Source organism: Diachasmimorpha longicaudata, chromosome 11 (genome assembly GCF_034640455.1).
Source record: "Diachasmimorpha longicaudata isolate KC_UGA_2023 chromosome 11, iyDiaLong2, whole genome shotgun sequence".
Classification (NCBI taxonomy): Eukaryota; Metazoa; Arthropoda; class Insecta; order Hymenoptera; family Braconidae; genus Diachasmimorpha; species Diachasmimorpha longicaudata.
Window position 1 is genome coordinate 5,494,529 of NC_087235.1, and position 22,299 is coordinate 5,516,827.

A 22,299-nucleotide genomic window follows, 5' to 3' on the forward strand; every position below is an offset into this window, starting at 1 on the left:
ATCCTTCTGAGCCGACCGTGAGCCTCCGCAGGCTCTTCGACATCTACTGAATGTGAATTTCATCAGTTTTCGGAGTAAATTATTATTGCGTTATTATGAGTAATGTCTGTGACAATAGTTTAACTTTATCGATAATATGTGAAGAAATGTTGTGGTGATTGGGTTTTGGAAATTGAAGTTTGAAGTACCATTTGCGACGGTTCAACTATGACCGGTGTTTAACCTGTACAGTGTTTATAATTTAGTGTAAAAAAGTTATACAATGCAGAATTTACCTAAATATCCGGCAAGCCGGAATTTTTTTTTGTCTCGAAGAATATTAAATTCAATAATGAAACGAGACATGAGTGAGAAGAGGATATTCAAGCTGTGGAATTGTCCTGACAATTCCAGGGCTCTTCATCGTGTGTCCTATCAGGTAAGTGAGTCAATGATCTTGAAGTTTATAAAAATCCTTATTGTTTATGAAAATCCATAATTTTTTGGTGTAATGATTTTATTAATTATTCATCACTCTATTTTTGACTCTCTTCATTAGTTTACTACTATGATCTATTTGTTTGTAGACCTTTAACAGAATATGTCGAGAGTACAAGGCTGTACGGACTATGCTCACAAGCAGTGGATTCCTCCAGCCCTCGAGGTTCCCCTCGACCCTCCCAAGGTTATTAGCAACAAGCTCTTCAAATAATACCAGAAAAACATCCCCTGGGCCATCGCGAGATTCATCGGGTTCGGAGAAAGAACCTCCTGGAAATGAAAATGAGCAGAAAGCAGCTCTTTTCAAAATTCTGCTCTTCTCATTATTTATTTATGGAGTCTTTATTTATCCCATGACGACTCTGGGCAATAGAATACAGGTGTGCACTTAAATTCACTCCGAGATATTTATCTTAATTATTATTCTCACGATATAATTAAACCGAAGTATTTGCTACTAACAGACAGCCCCTTTTATCTCCTGGAACGAATTTGTCCACCAAATGTTGGCGAAGGGTGAAGTCCAAGAGTTGATCGTAAAGCCAGACATGGACTGGGTGACGATAGTCCTCCACGACGGTGCGATAATAAAGGGTCGTCCGGCTGAGCATAGATTGTACCAGATGATCGTTGCCGACGCGACACACCTCGAGGAAAAGCTCCGCGAGGCAGAGGCAGCCATGGGAATTAGAGAGGGCCATGGAGTCTCCATAGTCTATGAGAGAAGTAGTACGAACTTGTACAACGTCTTTCTGGTGCTAGCGGTGGTGATCTACATGTTGGCTTTGATGACTAAAGGGTCAGGAAAGGCAAGCATATTCCCCAAGGATTTTTTCAGTGGAATGACACGAGCCAAGTTCACTCTTGTCGATCCCTTGACAGGGGGAACTAAGAACGTCAGATTTGCTGATGTCGCTGGCCTCAAAGAAGCCAAAGTCGAGGTGATGGAGTTTGTAGACTATTTAAAGCGTCCAGAGTTCTATAAAACTCTAGGAGCGAAGGTCCCCAAGGGGGCACTTCTGCTGGGGCCCCCAGGTTGTGGAAAAACGATGTTAGCAAAAGCAGTGGCAACAGAAGCCAATGTTCCCTTCCTCTCGATGAACGGTTCAGAGTTCATCGAGATGATCGGTGGTTTGGGAGCTGCCAGAGTGCGGGATCTCTTCAAGGAGGCTCGCAAAAGGTCCCCAAGTATCCTCTACATCGACGAAATCGACGCAATAGGAAAGAAAAGATCGGGATCAGGCTCCTCCATGGGTGGAGCAAACCGAGAGTCCGAGCAGACGTTGAATCAGCTACTGGTAGAGATGGATGGCATGGCTACGAAGGACGGAGTAATCGTTCTAGCCTCGACTAATCGAGCAGAAGTCCTGGACAAGGCACTTCTCCGTCCTGGGAGATTCGACAGGCACATTCTCATTGATCTGCCAACTCTTGCTGAGAGAAAAGAGATCTTCGAGCGACATCTGAAGGGTATTGTCCTCGAGAGAAAGCCTGAAAATTACTCGCCGAGGCTTGCACAACTTACTCCAGGCATGAGTGGAGCAGACATCGCTAATATTTGCAATGAAGCGGCTCTGCATGCCGCCAGGTTTAAGAAAAAAGTTGTTGATGCTGATGATCTTTCTTATGCCATTGATCGAGTCCTCTGTGGACCTGAGAAGAAGGACCACGGGGTGTCACCCACTGAAAAAAAAATTGTGGCTTATCACGAGTCTGGCCATGCCCTGGTTGCGTGGCTATTGAAGGAGACAGATGCCCTTCTGAAGGTGACGATCAAACCCAGAACCAAAGGAATGCTGGGCTTCGCTCAGTACACACCGACTGAACGAAGAAATTTCAGCAAAGAGCAGATATTCGAGATGATGTGTACAGCCCTCGGTGGTCGCGCTGCTGAGAATATTATTTTTGACAGGGTCACCACTGGGGCACAGAACGACCTGGAGAAAGTCACGAAGATGGCTTATGCTCAGGTGAGGCAGTTTGGAATGGGGGAGGAAGTGGGTCTGGTTTCATTCACTGAAGAGGAGACTGGCAAGGACACGAAGAAACCTTACAGCAAGAAGCTGGGGAACTTGATGGATGCTGAGGCAAGACTTCTGGTGGGAAGGGCCTACAAGCAGACGGAGCAGCTGTTGAGGGACAATATGGATAAACTAGAATTGGTGAGAGATATGTGACATTGATGCAGATCCCTGGGAGTATTGGATAATTTTCTTTAATTGAATTAACTAATGAAATGCACAATTCTGTGTCAACTACTATGGATATCAATTGCTAAGCAGTGATTATTTTGATTTTTAGATGGCACAAACTCTCCTGAAGCAAGAAACCCTTACGTACGAACAGGTCGAGGCCCTCATAGGGCCTCCTCCCTTTGGATCGAAAAAAAGGGTTGAGTTTATCGACATCGACACACCCCCAACAGTTGGGAATGTTGAGGAACAGGTGCCTAGTTTGCCATGAGCCATAAATGGCTCTTTTGTACAGAAAACTATTGATTAAAGAGATTAATAGTTTCTTTTCCTTCTAATTTCATGCAGCCTGAATGAAAAGTTAGGATGGGGAATGTTCAATTGATGAAAAAAAAATTAATTCCTCTGAATCAGTGATTTGCTTTATTCTTAACCAAATACCTTGTGTCACCTTACAACCATACTTATATCTGTTAATTATATACGAAGAAAATTAATGAATCACAAAGTTATGCCTCAGCCCCGAGGGAGCGAACCATTATTACAGTCACTGCATAATACGCGTAGAAAAATGTTTCAAACTCAAAAATATATATTTATATTTATGTATATAATTAAAAAACCAACAAAAGGATGAACAATAGAAGATAAGAAAACGTTGACAGCATGTTGTACTATGAGTTTAGATTGGGCCGGTTTAAACAATCGGTCCCTAAGCGTATGAGACGTATTTATGACTCATCGACTCAATTGAAGACAGTTCACTTCATCAAACTGATCCACTCCATGGTTATTAATATTAATGAACAAATTGGGCTGTTGCATAGTTTTTATGATTTTCTAAAAGATGAAATATTAAACTCTCCGGGGAAATACCAGACACGTATTTTTTAAAGTGAGGAAAAAATTCAACAATCAACAAATATACGTTTCTGAAATTTTCCCCTTCAATTTTTATATTTAACATTCGACTTTATGCGAGACCCAAAGTCCGTAGATGGAAGTTTAGTCGGTTTTTTTTAAATGTACTTACTGAAAGCCTAAATGTCTATCTTGGATAAGCCAAAGTATTCTTCGTAATTTAATTTTCCTGAAGGAGGTACAGGAGAAATGTTCACGTGTAGCTTCGAAGACAATTTGTTAAACTCACCTCAATTTCGACTTATAATGTCCTTCAATATTTCATTTAAAGTTTGGTTGATCTCGGAGCCGTCCCAGTATACTTTGCCACAGCCCTCGCACACGTAAAATTGAGTTACTGATTTTAGAACATTTCTTGGTACCTTTTCCACTTGAATTTTAGCCCCATACTTCGTCGTACAGTTCGTGGTACTCAGTGGTGTTGATAGTGACCATGAACGATGGTTTCTCGGTTGAGTTGGAATATTCGTAGACGAACTCTCCACCGTGGTACGATCGTTTTCGCAACGTGAATTGCCCCTGGGGGGAGGGTGGTAGCTACCATTTGGAAATCTGTGGATGGGAATAATTTGTTGGGAATCACTCGTGGGGTAACGACGTTAATATCTTACCTTTTCATCAGATCCCAAACGGTATTGTTCGATAGTAAAAGAAATTCATCGCGATTGCAGATTTGACAACGGCTGAAGATGTCCTCTTCAGTCAGTTTAATGTTGAAATGACTCAGTACCTCTCGCAATTGCAGGTGAGATTTATCGTTGAGGACTTTATAACAGTTCTCAGGGGGTAAGCTCACCCCTTCGGCCAACTGGAAAATTAATTTGCCTTGGAAATCTATAATTTATCTATCTAAAAATTCAAGTTAAAATGTTGAAATGGATAAGAAAAATATGGGATTTCTCCTGCAATTTTGCCAATTAATATGAAAAATTGGACGAATAGACAAGTGAAAATATGAAAAGATCGTTCAATGAAATCTAAACTACCTTCAGATGATTAGTATTACGTGTCAGAAGCACCCTCTTCTCATTAGCAGCAATTCGTGCGGATTTATGTCCACCCCTATCGTACCCAATATTAACGCAATCACAGCCACACATGCGGAGTTGCTTAGCCAACCCACATAACATAGAATCACAGACAACCCTCCACTGATGGGCAGGTATACAACTCTCCAAATTCCCATCAATCTTGTCTTCTCCTTTGTCAGCCCGCATGTCCTCCGTGGACTTGTCCTTTTGGGCCTCCTCCTTAGTCTTCTTCATGGCTTTACTTGGGGACTGATGAGGGAGATGCCTCAGCTCTCCACAGATCTCGAAGAGAGGTATATCCCTATCAAGACATATCACAGCTATTGCATCCCATACCTCCAGCAAACAATAGGCATCCAAAGCTGCATATACAATCTGACTCTCCCTGAGAGGTCTCCTCTCCCAATTGGAGAACTGATCGTTCTTATTCAATCGATTTCCCAGTGTTATTTCCACTAGTTTGCTCAAACTCTCGCCATTGAAATTCTGATCCCCCTCGAAAGGAAATTCCACTTTGTACTCTCTCACCAGCTTGTTCCAGAGGTGATGGAGATCCAAAAATCCAGCCTGTCCTCCTTTCACGGTGTCCCCCAAATCGGACAGTGATTCCTTGAACATTGCCAAGTCTTGCGTCAGACCAAAACCTATTTTAACAATACTCTTGTCCTCCAGAAGTCTCAGACTTAGTTGCTTCCATATCTGAGAATTATCTGGTCTCAGTGTTGTCACGTCAAGAATGAACACAGCGTTCTCGGTGGCTACTTGTATCAGCGCAAGCTCACTCCGCTTCACCCCGAAGGAGGGCTTCCACTCAGCATCAATTCCCACCATCGATATCCCCGTCAGCCCTCGGTTGATGAAATCAGAGAACTTTTGGACCGTATCCACCAGCACCACTTGATTCCTCGGGATTCTCAGGGTGTGGTAATTGATGCCATCCTGAGGATTGTCCCAGGACTCCTCGGGTGGCTCGTTTTTGCCTGATTGCATGGGGACCTGGTAGTCCGTGTTGGCAAATGGCAGTGGCAATTGATCTTTGGGAATGTTGAAGGCTCTCACCCAGTACCAAGACTCGTCAATGTCGTAGGATGATGTTCCCATCACCAGAGCCAACTGTAGATTGGGGTCATTACCCGCAGCCTCCCTTGCCATTTCCCTCCAGCACTCCAGGCTCAGGGTTACATCGACGTATCTCTTGTAGATGAGAAAGTGGAGAGCACTCTTTCCCCTCTTTAGATTTAGATTTGGACAGATTTCGGGGGGGAAATTGTAGTCCTTGACTAGACGAGCGATTAGCTTCATCATCGGACGGGAAGAGCACGTCGACATCTTGATGTCTGGGATGTCGTTGTACAGGATATAATCGTCGAGCACTTGCTGCATTATCTTCGAGGGGGATAAGAGATCGTCTAGGTACATTATGAAGGTCTTTTGGATCTCTGGGTAGGAGGCCAAGAATTCCTCGGCAACTGTGTTCTTCGTTTGGAGGACGAGGGGGAGGAGGAGATCCTCAGGGTGAGAAAAGTGCGACTGGAGGTGGAGAATTGTTGCGTATTGCGCAACTTCTTTGTATTTTTTTTCCCGTAACATTTTCTGAAATTGATGATCTCATGAAGTGAGGGCTTTAATTATTGGGGAAAACGTAATTCACAAAATATCAACTAAAAAAATCTTGCATCAACCGAAGGAACTTTTTATAATTACCTTTAAAACAGGAGGAAATAATTCATTATCCCTCTCCAGCTCGAACACACTAGAGACTAGTTTCACCAGCTGCAAGTTCTTCTGCTTCATCACAAGTCTTAAAGCTGCTACTTTCAAATCTGGAACCAGGCATTCGGAGTAGGCTGCTTTGTTAACTGACAGCCATTTTTCGAAGTCATTCATCACTGTTAAAAAATATGAACTATTAAACAATCATTTTGGAGAGAGTTACCCTGACAACTTACAAACCTGTCAGAGCGAGTGAGGCTTTCGGTTTGATATTGTGGAAATCTGCGGTGTTAACGAGAAGTCGTAAAGCACTTAAATAAGGATTTGGAGCTGTGTCGAAGTAATCATGCAGGATTTTTGTAACAGCCTCGCTCTTTTTCCCTGCAACAGAGTTTATGCGATGAGCGAATTTTTTTGGTAACCAATACCTGATTTTTTTATTTCTCGAAGGATGTGGAGTGCTTTTTCATTCACACGAAGTCATCTAAATCGATTTTTGACTATCATCTGAATAAATTCCTTCACTCTCCCTTAAGTAATTTTGTCGGCGATGATTAGCCTTGAGCAGGACTTACAGAGGTTCCAAACGTGATGCAGATTTTTCAGCCAAGCCTTAGTGGCCTCGTCGATAGAAGTGAAAAAGATCAAGTTTGATTGATTTTCTGATTGACTATTGCCAGACGGTTGTGGATCGTCTTTCTTCGAATGCTTTCCTTCGTGTCTCCCTTCCTCCATTATCCCCTGGAGACTATGAGCCTTAGACTATATCACGAAATAAATCAACGACTTTAATTTCGAATTAACTAATATTATGAAACGTCTTATTGTAACGGTGACATTTAACCTAGAACAATGGTGCAGGGGATCACCGGGTGGCAGTTGGGTTGACAATACGAAACTGAGTAAATCGCGATCCCCAATGTACTTAGCTGACGGGACCTTACAAATGGCATAACTAACTATTGTACATGATTGTACATCGTTAGTACATCATTATGCATGTATTGATTCTGTTTGTAGGCCCGTGGATAATTAATAATCATCATTTTAATTCTGTCCATGATGTTGGCCCGAAAAAAAATTAAAAATCAACTTTTTCAATTGAACTGTACCTATTTTTGTAATAATATCGTTTGTAGATTGCGACTATTGAGGAGGCTCGTTTGTACCTGCCCTAATCATCGAATACAACCAAATTAAAATCGTGATTGCTGCCCCCAAAGAGGATAGACCAAAGTAGAGGCTCAGTTCTGGGGGTTTGACTGACGCCAGTTTCTCCACGTTACCGACACGATTTCACCCCCGAGGAGACGGGGCGCCACGAGTCCTACTGGGGTATCTGCATATCGGCCAAGCGGGGTGGCTCCGTTCGTACTTGTTCAACTGTACAAATGATCAACTGTACACAGAATTTTCAAACGGTGAGAGCACCGTTTGAAAATTCTAAAATTCTAAAAAGCTAGGCTGTACATGTGGCGCTGGGTCCACATGTACAGCCTAGCTTTTTCTCTCGACAGTTGAATCCCTTCACAGTGGTGCTTTCACCGTCTGAAAATTCTGTGTACAGTTGATCATTTGTACAGTTGAACAAGTACGAACGGAGCCCCCCCGCTTGGCCGATATGCAGATACCCCAGTAGGACTCGTGGCGCCCCGTCTCCTCGGGGGTGAAATCGTGTCGGTAACGTGGAGAAACTGGCGTCAGTCAAACCCCCAGAACTGAGCCTCTACTTTGGTCTATCCTCTTTGGCTGCCCCTCTCCAATTTATTATCGACCGTGGGGCCTCCCACTGCCGGGGTCAGTACTAACATAAGCGACAGCCTCTGCTTTAGTCCATATGATTTGCCCAAACACTAGAAAAGTACCTCGCGATGCCGTGCGCAGCGCAGTGTGTCCGGGGGAAAGTCATAAGACATGATTTAGAGAGGTATTGTCAAGTGAGAAACAGAGGACAAGGTCTCGCAAGTGCCAGGAGGGGTCGCGCCGGTCATTTTCACCCTCCCCTCGACTCCTTCTCATCCCTACTCTTCCAAGCTGTGTGGCGGTGGTGAGATTATTTTTTAAAATGCGAAATGATTTTACGAAGTAGGGAAACATGTAAAATATTTTTTTGCAAAGAAGAAAATAAAGGAACAACACAAAAACAATAAGAATCATTGTTAAGGGGAGATACCCTTCCCCATGATTTTCCGCTACAATCGCTCATTCCCGCGAATTCGTGAACTTTTTGAGAATTAAATATAGGATAATCAATTTTTCTATCGATTACGCATAATGGGACTTTAGGAATATTCAAAATAATGTAATTAAAGGGCCCTAATTTCGGATCACCCCTTTTTTCGCCGATATCTCAGGAAATGATGTAGGTATTATCACAATTTAGCCAACGGTATTCAACTCGTGAGACGATTTGCGATTTGCATAATATTTACAATTTATAACGAATGACGATTGAGTGATTTTTTCCTCAAAAATGGCGATAAGTTCAAATAAATACGAAACAATAACTTTCGATACAAAATAGAATAATGTTTAACACACTCGCTTTCGAACGAGATACATCACAATTATAATCAGATAATATGAATGCCATTAGTCCGGTTTAAATTGTCGTAAATTGTCAGTAGAATGGTCCACTAATCGAGGTCAACGAGTGCTACTGGAGTAAAACTACGTTGTGGGAGAGAGGAGCTGGAGAAGGGAGGAAATAGAGTAATGAGAATGCAGAGAGCGAATGCGTGTCACGCGAGAATGCCAGTCGAACGAGTGCGTTGGCCGAAAATTAATATGCAAAGCCCTGTATGACTCGAAATTAACGTTCGATCGAGCTGGAAAGCGCTAGCGCTGCTCTCCCTCCGGCCACTTACTCCACATAATTTTTCCACCCCATTTGCAGTATTTTTGCATTAATCTACGAATATTCTTCGATAATGCCGCAATTCACCGCCGAGAAAAATATTTCCCACAAATTTTCTCCCTCAATTAACAATAGCTAAATATTTACTGCTATTTTTTTTCCAACAATTTATTTGACGAGTACAAACGCGAGGTGGAATTGAATTTAAATTCGAATAAAAAAACCACATTAAAAACGGTTTAAATGGACAATTTCTTTCTGTGTCAGTCGGAGGAAAATTGAAACTAAAAGTTTTTTCATTTGTGAATGTATTCATACCAGTCAAAGACTTTCAAATACATTTTTCATCGCGACACATTCATATTTTCATTTGAATGACAATGTAACAGACCATTATCATTCTGAAATTTTATTGAATAGGGTTTCTAATGCCGCGTCGCTTTCGGAAATCCCCGCACCTGCCTATTCTCGCGTCTTTTCCGCCCTCAATCTAAGCGTCTACCGGGCTTGAGTTACGTGAGCTAAATTCGAAAGGGAGGCATCCCCCCACACTCACCCCACCGCGATCTAAACCACCGAAGATGTACTCGAATCGATTAATTCTCTCCTCAAGATTGTTATTTATTTCAGTTCCATTTGGGAATAAAAAAGTCATATATCACTGAGTTAAATATATTTTCCATTAACTTCTCGCATCGCATTATTTCGGAGTGAAAAACGTTGCGCAAAGGCTCAATTGTTTCAACTATTTATTGAATGGAATGCATTAATGCATTTCGAAATTGGGGATGATTTGTTTCTTCCCATCGTTATTAATTTATGGAAATGATTACCGATCGCCTGTGAAATTCGATAAAAATTCAGAACGGAAATTGTACGAATGACGCCGTAAATTCCAGGATTTCTTCCCTAATAATTACCGATACATCTGGATTACTATTTTCTATCATGATATCGATACCAGGATGCGCCGCCTCCAGCATCGACTCTGCGCTGCGTGTCCGTACACATTACTATCACGTCCCTGATTTCATTTCAGTTTTTATTCCTCGAGTGGATCCTGGTGTCTCCAGGAAGAGTCATTTCGTCAAAGAATTCTTAAAAAATGGGAGCAACGACGGAGGCGAGACGGTGAAATGGATCCTCGGACTTCGCTATCGGGGGGGAATGAGGTTTTGGTAACTATTGTGCGGGATAACGGACACGGGGTACAACCTCACCAGCTGGTGGAGGACAGGGTCACGCATCGAGGAATTAACGATGGAAATGTCACACGCAGGGGGTGCCCCACTGGCTTCTCCTCGTGTAACAACGAATTATGCACATGCTGGCCGTCATACACTGGGTCACTTCATCAAACGTCTAGAAGGCGGTCAAAATCATCCAAAATGATTTCCCTCGCTCCCCGATTTTTCCACAAAATATTTATTTTCCAATAAATAAAACTTTCCACCGTTCCATTATCATTAAATTATTTTATTCTGCAGGCCAGCAACACTCGATACACCTCAAGAGTCGGATATTCAATCAACACATCAATAAATTAGTGAATTAACTAATTAACTGAATAAATTAAAAAGACCAACGCTATTTAAAAATCGAAAAATGAGAAACTGAAATAGAATCGCGAATCAAACGTTACGCCCATTCAATCAAAAACGCAATTTATTAACCATGACTGTCCTCCGGAGCAAAAATTTCCAATCCATTAACCTCTCCACCGCGAAAACAACTCCAACGAGATGAAAATTCCCCTGTTCTGCTGCACATCCCGACAACTTTCCCACTGAAAGACTCTTTTTAAAGCATTCCAGAAAGGAAATTATCCGATCTCTCTCCAATGTCTTCCGTTCTCGAGATTATTAACAAGATTATGGAGAAGTTTAAGTGGGGAGGGGGGGGGGGAAACAATTATTTTCTCCCCACCTCTACCCCCATCCCTGACTCCCAACGGTGGACTATCTCCCTCTAAAAAAAAACGAAAAAAATAAAAATAAAAATCCATTGATAGAAGTAATTTCACTGATCAGATACAATGTCGAGTTTTCCGTTCTGGTCCAACTTTCCGTTTGATCCCTCAGCTTTTCCGTTGGTTTTGTATGGACAAACAAAACCCAGTACTACAAAGACTGTTTGAGAGGGCGGTAACGAGTGGTAGGGGCAGGGGTGAGAAGGGGGAGGGGAGGTGTGGCGGGAGCCGAAGACTTACGGCCCGAAGAAACTTTTCGGGGTAACGACCTAAACCAGCCTGGCCGTGGCTCGGTAATTCGAAGGGTGTGTGCCAGGGTATATAGTATATGGTCTCCCTCTATCTCCACCACCCCTTTGCCACCACTACCCCCAGGAAAATACCGTGGATGCCGCACTCCATCTCCCGCTCGTAAGAAAAGCTCACAGCTAGGGTTAACGTCAGCTTACTTAATATATGCAAACGTTCCAAGCCACCGTTTGCTACCTCTCACTCGTTCTGGTGTAGCCCCTCTCTCATCGTTTTCCTCAGCTGATGGTTAAGGGGGCGGGAAAAGGGGTGGGAAGGGGGGGGGGGGTGGTATAGCCGTGAAATGCCTCAACCCATGGCCTCATTGCTTGGCAGAATGAGTCAACGTAAAGTTGGTTGTTTCGAATACATGGAAATCGTCGGGGCTTTGACACAGGGAGAGAAATATTTAATAAAAAATACGAATCATTTTTGAAAATGAAGAGAAATATCTGGGAAATATTCGGGGGTTAATATAGGACCAGAGGTGCAAGCGGTTGGGTAGGGAAAAAAATTCAGGGGTAGTTCTGATGATTTTGTCGGTTGATAAAGATTAATCCGATCGGCATAAACCACTTTGCTGGATATCTCCTTGAAGTCCGAGTAAAATGTTTACAAACTCACAATTGTGAGATTAAAAATAATGTAATAGGTTTGATATCGGCGGATGTCGTGGTCCCGCGGTAAAAGCAGCAAAGAGATTTCTTTACAGCCACTAAAATTAGTATACACTCACTCCTCCTCTCTCCACCCCCCGGGAAACGAGCTTAATAAGCACTCAGAGTTGGGGTGAAACACCTGCAAAAACCGGCCTCGCTAATTCTCATGTTTTTTTATATTTATTTTACCGGCGAATCGCCTTCAGCCATCTCCTCCATTCCCTGAATGTAGTCGCGGTGCTTATCTCAGTGTTGGTGTACACGTGAAACAGTGGATTGCGTGCAAGTTGGTGCGATAAGCTCATCAAGCACGTCGGTAAACGTATCGTCATGTGCGTGTCGTTAAATCTTTGGTTGGAAAAATCGAATTATCACCAGATGTTACATCAGACTCAGTCAGACCCCGTTCCCTTGGGAATTTGGATGACATGGGATGATCGAGTAGTGGTCGAACACTTGGGTGAGATTATTCCTGAGGAAAAATTATTGATGGGACGATAAACTTATAAGTTTTCCTCTCTGAAAAAATTCACGTTAATTATTAGAGAAATTGAACATATCACGTGAGTTGTCAAATTATTTAACAATTTGGAATTTATCCGACATTTAAAATGATAAGTGACTGAAATTTAATTTGTTTTAATGATATAATCGCCGTATATTTTGTTGTTGCCCCATCCGTGTGCACGCAAAAGGCTCCGAATTGGCCGGTTTAAAGGGGTGACGACTTAACAACCCCCATTCACCTCTCCCCTGACGGTATACACACCTGGCAGGGTATTCCGCGGTGAGGGAAATGCCCGTCTTAACTTTTATTTTCCCCCGACGTTTTCTCCACTTAATCATCGCGTCTGGACTTTCATGAAAAATAACAGTCTCTCTCAGCTGGCTTTTTTTTATTTATTTACCTTTTTCTTTTCTCTCCCTTTTGAGATGAAGTTTTTTTCTTGAGAGAATGAAGACAGGTAATGCCCCACCTCTTTGTGGTATGACGAGGGAGGGAGATAAATTAATTTCAACGCGAGGGTATTGAATTTTTTTTCCCTCTCACATCGTGAAGTTGGAAAATCCAGAGGGTGAGTTTCTCTCAGTCGATCCCCTTTGGATTCGAGTGTCAACAATTCTATTAGCGGAAACAGGGTGAAATGACAGCCCAGCGAAATCTTGCGAATAGAATATTCCGTTTAATTTTTTAAATAATTAAATTTTGTACAATTGCTTCGGTAAATTTCCTCCCCTGAACTTTCCGCCGTCTGGAGTTCACGTGATCCAAACTCACAACTCGATAGTTCAGAGTTGACTCATAAATTCCAATCATCACCCTCTCCCTTATCTCACATGAGACGTCCTGACCCTAGAATCAGCTAGACCTACATAATTGAAATATTTTCTTGGAAACAAACTCACTGACTAAAGAGACACCGAGTTAACCGGGCACTTTAATTGACGTTAAAATTTCCCCCTCAATTATTAAACCACTTGTGATGCCACCGCGAATTGTTTACGGCCCATCACACCTCTCCATGCCGCTTTTTTTTTCCCTCCGCACCAGGTACGCATGCGTTTTCTCGGCCCTCGTATACACTCACCACGCGATTCTACACTCTCGTTTTTCCCTCCCGCCCGCACGTCCTCGTCGTCTAGTTTCCTCCTCGTGGTGTCGTAGCGACGCTGATGCGAAAGCCGCCAGTCGGCGCCGCGACGCGACACGAGTGTACTAGCCTCAAGAGTGCCCCAAAAGCCCCTCTAGCCCTCCGGACCTCTTTTTTCTCATCAGAACAAAAAAAAAAACCCTGGGGAGCCACTTGCTTTTTGATCGCCTTTGTTGGCAATTTCTCACGAACTCTCGCACTAATCGCACCTCTTTTTTTTTCGCTATCTCAAAGTGGATCGCAACATTGGTGAACTGTATTGATTGTTTCTGGAGATAAATTGTAAGTAATTTTTTTATAGAAGCATCAAATTTATTTGAGGTTTTTGAATATTCTAGTTTGGGATCAGTTAGATAACTTTGAAAGATTGCAAATGAAGTGATAAAATAATAATTATTATCAGGAGGTCAATCTGAGTGATTTATTCGTTGATTATCTCGACGAAATAATATTAATTTTAGAAATGAAAAGCGTTAAAAAATTTTCTGCGGAACAATGAATTTTCAATGAGTTTAACTCTCTACTATTCTCTCCTTTTCACAATTCATTTTTGAAATCACTTAGTGTCAAGTCAATGTCCATAAAGACCCGACGAATTCACTTGGTCTGTTATTGTCCCACCCCTCACTTAACTTCTTTCGTCTATTTAAACTTCTCCTTTCTCGTGCCTTTTAACAAACAAGCAGTTGCAACAATGTCAACAATTCCCTCCCCTTTCTCAATTCTCATTTTCAAAAAGAGTAAAAAAAAACTAAATTCCTTTACTTCCTGACTGATCACATTGCAACGGCTCCACTATAAATTCAGAGTCGACAGTTTATTGTATTACAGCAGCGAGTGAGACAGACAGATGAAAAAAAAAAGTGACCATTGTGAAGATGGTATCACGAAAGTGGGTTAGAACTGTCTCTCGGACTTGTTCGCATAACTTTGCCAGCGCAGAGGGCAAAGAGATACGGCAAAAGGCAGCCAACGAAGATGAGGGGATGAGGAGGTGCATGAAAAAGAGTTGTATATCATATCGTGTGTAAAGTTTCGAGAATACCGACAGGAGAAAAACTATAACCCGGTGGGTGATCTATGCCCATCGTTTCTAACTGACAGAATCTCTCAATTTTCCCGGAATAAATGACACTCGATAAACAAATAAACGGGAAAATCCGAAGTCGTTTTGATGGGGCGAATGGAACGATGAATATTCGATGAATTGGAATTTGTCGTGGACGATTTTTCTTTGATAAATTTCTTCGGCGAGTCATTCACCGCTGCACGCGATAACAGGGGAGGACTAAACCCTCGCAAAGGGCAGTGCGAAGGGACTGGGGAATGCTATTGAAGTAATTCGATTTATTAATTTTCCGGAATCATTTTTTTTAATGTGTGAATGGAGAAAAAATTGGTTCCTATTTATTTCACTTGTAAATGTTCGTTCAGACGTCGCTTAAAAAATTGAAGAAATAATTATTAACAATATCTCTGGATATTTTTCTCGATTTCTATCTGAACGAACCCATCAATTTCCAAATTTCGTCCTATTTCCCATGCGCCACCCGTTCCCACCCTTATCATAACTCCAAAGCCTCCATTCATACATTAAAAAATGTTATAAAAATAAGAAATGGGGGGTAAAAGTTGGCACGACACTGATTAAATTGATGTTGCATAATAAAGCATTGCCTAGGCGGGTACTTTGGAGCGATAAAAAAAAGGAACGCGTTAACGAGGAACTCTACTGCGACTTTATTGGCTTATCGGGTAACCAAGAGTGGGTGTTAGTGAGAAGGGGGTTGAGGGAAAATGAGATACCGGAGTCTAGCCGCGGGCGAATGCAAACGAGCCTGCAAAAAAAAGGGATGCGGAATTCCGTGAAGACCCCAGGTGAGAGTGTTGGCCTGAAAAGGATTGCGTTTTGTATATGGGAAAGCGGTGGGCGGGTGGATGCGAGGGCGACTAACCACTCTCGATTAATTTTAGTAGAAATTTTTTCTCGTTGCAAATTGAATTATTGAGACTATTAGTGGAGGGGTAGAGTCGTTGTGGCTTGACCCGATGGAATTTATATCGCGACCCGCACGGAAAAAAACTTTGGATGAGAATTAGACCTCCAGAGGGTCAAACGTGAGGCAAAATGACAATCAACCACTTTTTATGCGAAGTTTTGGTAGAAAAATTCAACTTGAGAGACTAATTTTTGCGATAAAACAACCCTTCGTCCCTTGTTTCACCCCCTCGAGGTCTAATTTTTACCTAAAATTTATTTTCGTACTCGCTCTTTGATGGAACCAACGGATCTGTATTTGTTCTTAAAAAAATGATGAAGTGGGCACCTCTCTGTGAAACTGTCAACAGCATTAGATGTCAAGTCGTTATGATTTTTTTTCTCAATACTAAACCATTTCCCCCGTTGAAATCTAATTTTGATATCGAAATAACGATTGAACCTTTCATTGAATTCAATGGGTAATTGATTGATGACGACCCGATGATTAATTACCCCCCGCAATATCTCGCTCTTGCGTTCTTTACTCTCATTGGTGTTGACGTAACATCCGTTTATTATAGTCTTCGTGAGACTGACTGATGGTGGGACAATTAGCTGCTGTAATAAAGGCTGATTAGGCGACCCGATATGGCTTCGGGCTTTGAGTGTCACTGCTGCGGGACAGGTGTGACGATGGATTAAGCATATTGACGAACATGTCTGGATCCTCCAGGATTATGTCTGGATGTGTGAGTCACGGTGTCGGGGTAAGACTGGATACACAAGTTATTGGGGAGTATTACCGGAGAAATAGTTGATCAAGAGTGATGGATTAACATTTTAAATGTTTGGATTTTTCGGTGGATGCGGTGGACGATTGCGTATGAGTTATGCCTGTCACGATTTCAGTGGAGTAATCTGAGGTAAATGTCGGGGAAATGGAATTATGGGGACTGCGGAGAATTGGAATTGGCCCTTTTATACGACATCAAGCTCTTCCCATCGTTCTGCGTTATTTGGCTTTTATCTAGATTTTTGGCGATACCCGGAGTTATTGCGTACTCGGAGAAAATTCATTTGGTTAAATAATTAACGTGGCGAATTTTCTCGAGACGTAATTTTTTATTTCTCCACTTGTCAGGGTTTCACTTTGAAAAAGCAAAGGGGATGCACGTATTTTCTGAAGTTCTGACAATTTATGACATTTGATCAGTCGTTTTTATTATAGTATTTTTCATTCGCGATGTTGGACATGTCAGAAATTCCTTCATTGGTATAATGTCCTCAATCCCTTAGGAAACAGTAAAATCCCTCGCTACTTTCAATTTTACAACTCCTCGAATAAAATCGGAGGAGAACAAAAAATTTCCGGGTTTATGGAGATACTCAGTCAACAGCGGAAAGTCAGTCTTTGGGATAAGTGGACCAGTGATATTGTAATTTATTTATATTCACCAAATCACACGGAAGATTGAAAAATGAAGGAAAAGAGAAAAATAACCGCATGTTTTGATTTCCCTACAGATGAGGAGATTTTTCAGAGACCCAACAATTTACGACATCTGATCAGTCGTTTTTAGTGCCTTCCAGCCATAATGTTCATTGACATGATCTTCTCAATTCTTACAAAGGCACTAAAATCTCCCCCGACCTTAAATTTTACAACTCCCCAAATGAAACAAAAAAATCTGAATATTTTCCAGTTTTCACGCGTGAAAAAATTTCCGGATTTATGGAGATACCGGTTATGCAGCGGAGGGAAGACAACATTTGGAAAATTTGGGCGGGTTTCGTGACCGGAATCCGTCACGATGAAATATGTATATCACAGTGCTCCTCTCGGCGCCCTGGAGCGCTTTTTTCCGAGTCCAGGGACAGTTTTGTTTCTTGGAAACCACTGGGACAGTGCACATAGCTGGACGTTTAAAAGATCGAGTTTTGTTTTCAACCGCGATGATATCAAGTGAGGATAAATTCACGTGACAGATAAAAAAAGGGGGAGAGGGAGAGAGAGAGTGGGCAGAGAAAGGGGGTGGGAGAGGGAGAGAAGAAAAATTGGGCAAGTATTACTGTCACGTAATGTATATGGGTGGTTCAAGGGGTTAAAGAGAACATGGTGGGTTTGTTCTGGCTGGTGAGGAGAGAGGGCAAAGTAAATGGAAACCGGGAAGTTTTAGAGAGAAAGATAGTGTCAGCGATCGTTTTGAGAACGTGGTACTTGATATTGTATATGGGCAATGTCTGTAGGATGCTTTTCCGAAAAGTTTTGTCTTCAGGAAATGGCTGTCGGGGGTACCACGAGCATCATAGATACTGAATGAAACAAAACTTGAGTAAACTGGGTCGTCAATTTCTCCACCGAAAATTGCGATAGAAAAATTGTTCATTGGCACGAAAATTACGATAACACAATTTTCTACTTGGAAATTAAAGTTATTGGATCGTTTGATTAATGACTTGATGACGTGTACTTCCTACAAAAAGTCTGCGAAGTGTTCCAATTGTTGAAAATTAATTGAATTAATTGACAGTTAGGGTAATGCCGTACTGGATATTCGTAATTCGTCATTTTAATCGGCCGGCGCGAGCTCAAATTCGAGTAAAAAAAAATCAAGGTCAAAGGTGTTTTCGGTTTAATTAGATAATCCCATAAGGACGTGTCGTCGAAAAAATGATTGCCAAAATTTGTAGGAACAATGTGTACAGCATTGAGGGCAAAAGTAATTAACCGAGGGTTAATTTACAGTGCGATAGAGTGAATCCCAGTGGAAATGGTTCGCGCAGTGGTCAGACCGCACACGACCCACGCCAAAAGACACATGCTCAGATGGCTCTTAAAAGCCCCATCATGAATTATTAACGAAAATAAAATAGTTTCACACTGCTTGTCCAACTACAATTGTTGAATACAACCATTGGTCTATAAATTTGTTTAATTAACGTACCTCATACAGCCCATCCCAATGGCTGTGTGAATCTCTCTCATTTCCTGGGACACACCAAGTGCTGACAGTTTCTCGTTTATTTCACGTTCACGCTGATGTTCATGGCTGTCCCGATAACGTTGACGACACTCGTAAAACTAGTTTTTTTTTTATCTGCAAAGAGGAATAAAAATTGCATAACCTTTTTTTTTTTTCATCCAGCCGACAATTTCTCTCAAATCTCAATTTTTTTAATGCGCAGTAAAACGCTTTTTTCGAGATTCCCAGGGTTTAAAAAATATTTTTATCCCTTTTTTCATATGATTTCATAAATTTGATGAATAAGGAGATGAAGAAATTGAGGCAAACAACTTCTGGGCTTGGAGTCAACTCGAAATAAAGTCACGGGAGATAAGAGATTGTTGGATTTCATCCAAACTGTCTCGAAAAATTTTCCCCCTCACCAGACCACTGCCTTTATTATTGTACCTTGTAACTTAACTGATTAAACATAATAATTATTGCGGACGCATGTGAATATGAAGAAAAAAAAATCGGTTTTTAAACACGAAGAAAAATTTTCAAGAAAAATTCTCTACGAGGACTGGTAACCTCAATCCCCCGCGATTTTTTACTACTAATTGCTTTCCATAAATTAGGACAAACGTATCCAATGATAAAAACAAGTCTGATTAATAGGATTAATTAATTGTCAGTCATTTCTTGAGAATAATTTTAATTAAAAATTGTTCTCAGTGTATCGGTGAGATGTTCACCACTGTAACCAACCCAATTATCCGTCTTGCTCACTTTTCCACTCAACTCCTCGAAAAGCCAATGGGATATATACTAGCACTAAAAACAGGCTATTAATCCCACACCAAGGGGTGGAAAGTACTTGCTGAGTTTTACTCCCTCAGCACGGCGTTGAACTCGCGCTCAAGAGAGATCAAACGGATTTTCTTGAGTTTCCTATCCTCTAACTAGAAAACTCATCTTAAAAAACATTACAATCTGCGTTAATGACTCCCAGGGAATTAAAGTTAGATTTTCTGAGGATTGGTGTTATTATCATTGCAGGCAGGGAATTTCCAGGGGCATTTCTGCAGACAATATGGGAAATATCTGATATTGGGTGGGGAAATCACGTTTGGAATCTTCAGATCGAATCGTAATTAACTTGATTGCAATGCTCCAGTCTCAAGGCTAATTAACACTAATGGACTTTGTCATGCGGGACCATTTAAATAATCAATATACTGAGATCAAGCCATTTGGTTTTTCAATAGTTTTCCGGGATTTTAATTTAAAAGAAAAACGAACGGCGGAGTTTTTTCATGACTCTGGGTTATCCTGACGTTTACTCATCTATAAATATTTATAATAATTATTTATATACAGGAATAATCTTGAGATTAGTCCGAAATCCACGGAAGTTGTGTCGACTAAACCGATTAATTAAATCACAAGGGGGAATATTGGAAAAAGATTTGTTTGCAAACGGATAAACTGCTACGTTAGGGATGATTACCTGGGTTTCCTGGAGAATTAGGGGGGCACATAAAATAACTTGGAGGAATATTACACGCGACCCCAATGACATAACACTATCGGGGCACAAGCCGCCGCTATCCATTCACCCAATATATATATTTTTTTTGTTTCACCCAATCATTTTTTACATCAAACAAGATAAATCGGGTAACGTTTGGGGAGTCATCGATAAGCCGCCGTTATTCGAGAAAGGCGACGACGTGGAGCGGATTCTCCAGTGGCTCGTAGATCTTTAATCGATAAATCTCAGCTACGGGGATGTGCGCGCAACATTGCCTGGGGATTCACCTCATTTTATTCTCTTATTTTTTGCCGGTTAAAAAGTGCGCAAATTTAGAATTTCCTGCGATAATGTTGACGTCAGGGGGATTATTCCGACGATAAAATGTATTAATTTCGTAAGTACGAATTTTTCTTCCAGAAAAATTCCTGTAATTTAATTTCTGTCTATTAGTGTTCTGTTTAAATGGCCTCACAATCATCAGGTCCTTCCCCAAAATCATTAAATATCGGAAAAAAATCTAGAATAAATTCGACTCAATAGTCTCCTCATGAAAATTAATGTCATATTGCCCAGGAAATTAAAAAAAAAATCTACACCGTATATTTAACAGATTTATGATAATTTTCAACGTTGGAAATCAGGTCTAGTCCTCTCTCACGTGGGTATACATGTAGCGGTGAAATTTCAAATGCATAATACAGTCTGGAGTTTCGCGTGGCTGCATTAAGAGCAGCAACACCAGCTGGTCTGCGGAAAACTCCAAGTCTTGCTCACATTTATAGTGTATATCCACGGATTTACCCTCACGTGTAGAGAGAGCCTACACCTTGCCATTTTCTGGGGGATGGGGGAGCTTGTAAGTGTGAGAATCGCGAGCCGGTCGGGATATGCCGATTGTCACGCGAAACACGCGTGCCTCCAGGAAATTACCGACTTCCGAGACGGCTGTGCCCACATGGATTCTCTAGCTTCGGAACTTGTGTCAGGGCTATGGAAAAGACGTATCAATGTCTTTGAAATCACTTCGCTCGGGGTGATATTGAGACGGAAAGTTTTTCACGATTGGAGAAGACGATTCGGGAATCGTAAGTAGTGGATTATTTCAGTGAGAGGGGAGGGCGGACGGAAATAACGCAAAATGATTCATTTGGAGAGGAGAAAGTCGGTGTTTCATCAACTTATTTTATTTTTGGGTCGGATATTAATGCGCTAATGCGGGCGGGATTTTTTTTAATGGAATTTCTGATTGTTTAGGAAATATGGGGCTTTCAGCGATTTTTCCGTTGAATTTTAAATGTTAAAGTACTCGGCATTCATTCCATTAATTTTACAATTGAAAAAAAAAATCTTGGATTGTTTCCCACAAAAAAATGGGGATAAATGGCCTCATTGGATAAATTCCAAATGTCAGACCTCATTTTCCGCTCCAATTTCGGCTCTAAAAAAGCTATATATATTAAAACATTGACATAGGATGGAATTGCTAATTTTTTAGGAGATAATCGAAGCAAAATAACGTCTTTATCCGTTTTTCCAACCAATTTTGAATTTTGAAATAGTTCCCATTCGTTCGATAAATTTTCTTCTCACGAAAAAAAAAATAGGTGAAGACATCGCATCATTGGATAAATTCCAACCGTCAAACCTGATTTTCTGTTCCAGATTTAGTCCCTGAAAAAGTCCTCGAGAGGAAAAAAAAAATCCGAAAATCGGATTAATTTAGCAGCACCGATGCCACTGAAGAACCAGTGGACACGAGTATGAGACACCAACGGAGTAGATGGAATTCCCATTGGCGTGTCTATTAAAACTGGTAGTGCGCGGCGTCGAATGTCGAATGCGACGGACGTGATACGGATACGTGAGTGGATGCACTAGGAGTAGAAAGACGGGCTCTCGCATATCGAAAACGTGTGCATACCTGGGGTACATTCGTTCCTTCTTTTGTCTGCATGTCTCCGTGCCACTCGCAGATTCATCCACATCTCCGATGGTGTAAAATCGAGGTGGGAGTAAAACAGAAGAAGAGCCTTCGGGCTTGATTTAACTCATTGAAAATACCCTCAATGAATTT

The 22,299-nt window shown here is 41.5% G+C and overlaps 2 protein-coding genes across 7 annotated transcripts; one reads left to right on the top strand and one right to left on the bottom strand.

Annotated features, from left to right (window-relative positions):
* On the top strand, positions 1-3,082 carry LOC135167212 (paraplegin). Of its 2 annotated transcripts, XM_064130177.1 has the most exons (5): positions 1-418; positions 567-860; positions 945-2,642; positions 2,782-2,925; positions 3,021-3,082. In XM_064130177.1, the coding sequence occupies exons 1-5, from the start codon at positions 263-265 to the stop codon at positions 3,027-3,029; spliced, it is 2,301 nt and encodes a 766-aa protein (XP_063986247.1). In that variant the 5' UTR covers positions 1-262; the 3' UTR covers positions 3,030-3,082. The 2 variants fall into 2 exon arrangements, with proteins under 2 accessions (XP_063986247.1, XP_063986246.1); XM_064130176.1 differs by having other exon boundaries at positions 2-418; positions 2,782-3,082.
* Positions 3,073-22,274, bottom strand: LOC135167210 (exonuclease mut-7 homolog). Of its 5 annotated transcripts, none has more exons than XM_064130165.1 (7): positions 18,689-18,841; positions 6,913-7,099; positions 6,578-6,718; positions 6,329-6,513; positions 4,580-6,217; positions 4,205-4,401; positions 3,073-4,145 (listed from the first exon to the last, which is right to left on the bottom strand). In XM_064130165.1, exons 2-7 carry the CDS (start codon positions 7,070-7,072, stop codon positions 3,824-3,826), a joined length of 2,643 nt encoding a protein of 880 aa, XP_063986235.1. In that variant the 5' UTR covers positions 7,073-7,099; positions 18,689-18,841; the 3' UTR covers positions 3,073-3,823. The 5 variants fall into 5 exon arrangements, with proteins under 5 accessions (XP_063986235.1, XP_063986236.1, XP_063986237.1 ...); XM_064130166.1 differs by lacking the exon at positions 18,689-18,841 and adding an exon at positions 7,450-7,603; XM_064130167.1 differs by lacking the exon at positions 18,689-18,841 and adding an exon at positions 7,182-7,324.
* Positions 22,275-22,299: the final 25 nt, after the last annotated feature.

Excerpts from the sequence above, each read along its gene's own strand:
- LOC135167212 (XM_064130176.1), top strand. The coding sequence starts at position 263 with ATGCAGAATTTACCTAAATATCCGGCAAGCCGGAATTTTTTTTTGTCT. Across the intron at positions 419-566 it reads TTCATCGTGTGTCCTATCAG|ACCTTTAACAGAATATGTCG; the intron begins GTAAGTGAGTCA and ends ATTTGTTTGTAG. Across the intron at positions 861-944 it reads CTCTGGGCAATAGAATACAG|ACAGCCCCTTTTATCTCCTG; the intron begins GTGTGCACTTAA and ends TGCTACTAACAG.
- LOC135167210 (XM_064130165.1), bottom strand. The coding sequence starts at position 7,072 with ATGGAGGAAGGGAGACACGAAGGAAAGCATTCGAAGAAAGACGATCCA. Across the intron at positions 6,719-6,912 it reads GCATCACGTTTGGAACCTCT|GGAAAAAGAGCGAGGCTGTT; the intron begins GTAAGTCCTGCT and ends ACTCTGTTGCAG. Across the intron at positions 6,218-6,328 it reads TATTTCCTCCTGTTTTAAAG|AAAATGTTACGGGAAAAAAA; the intron begins GTAATTATAAAA and ends CATCAATTTCAG.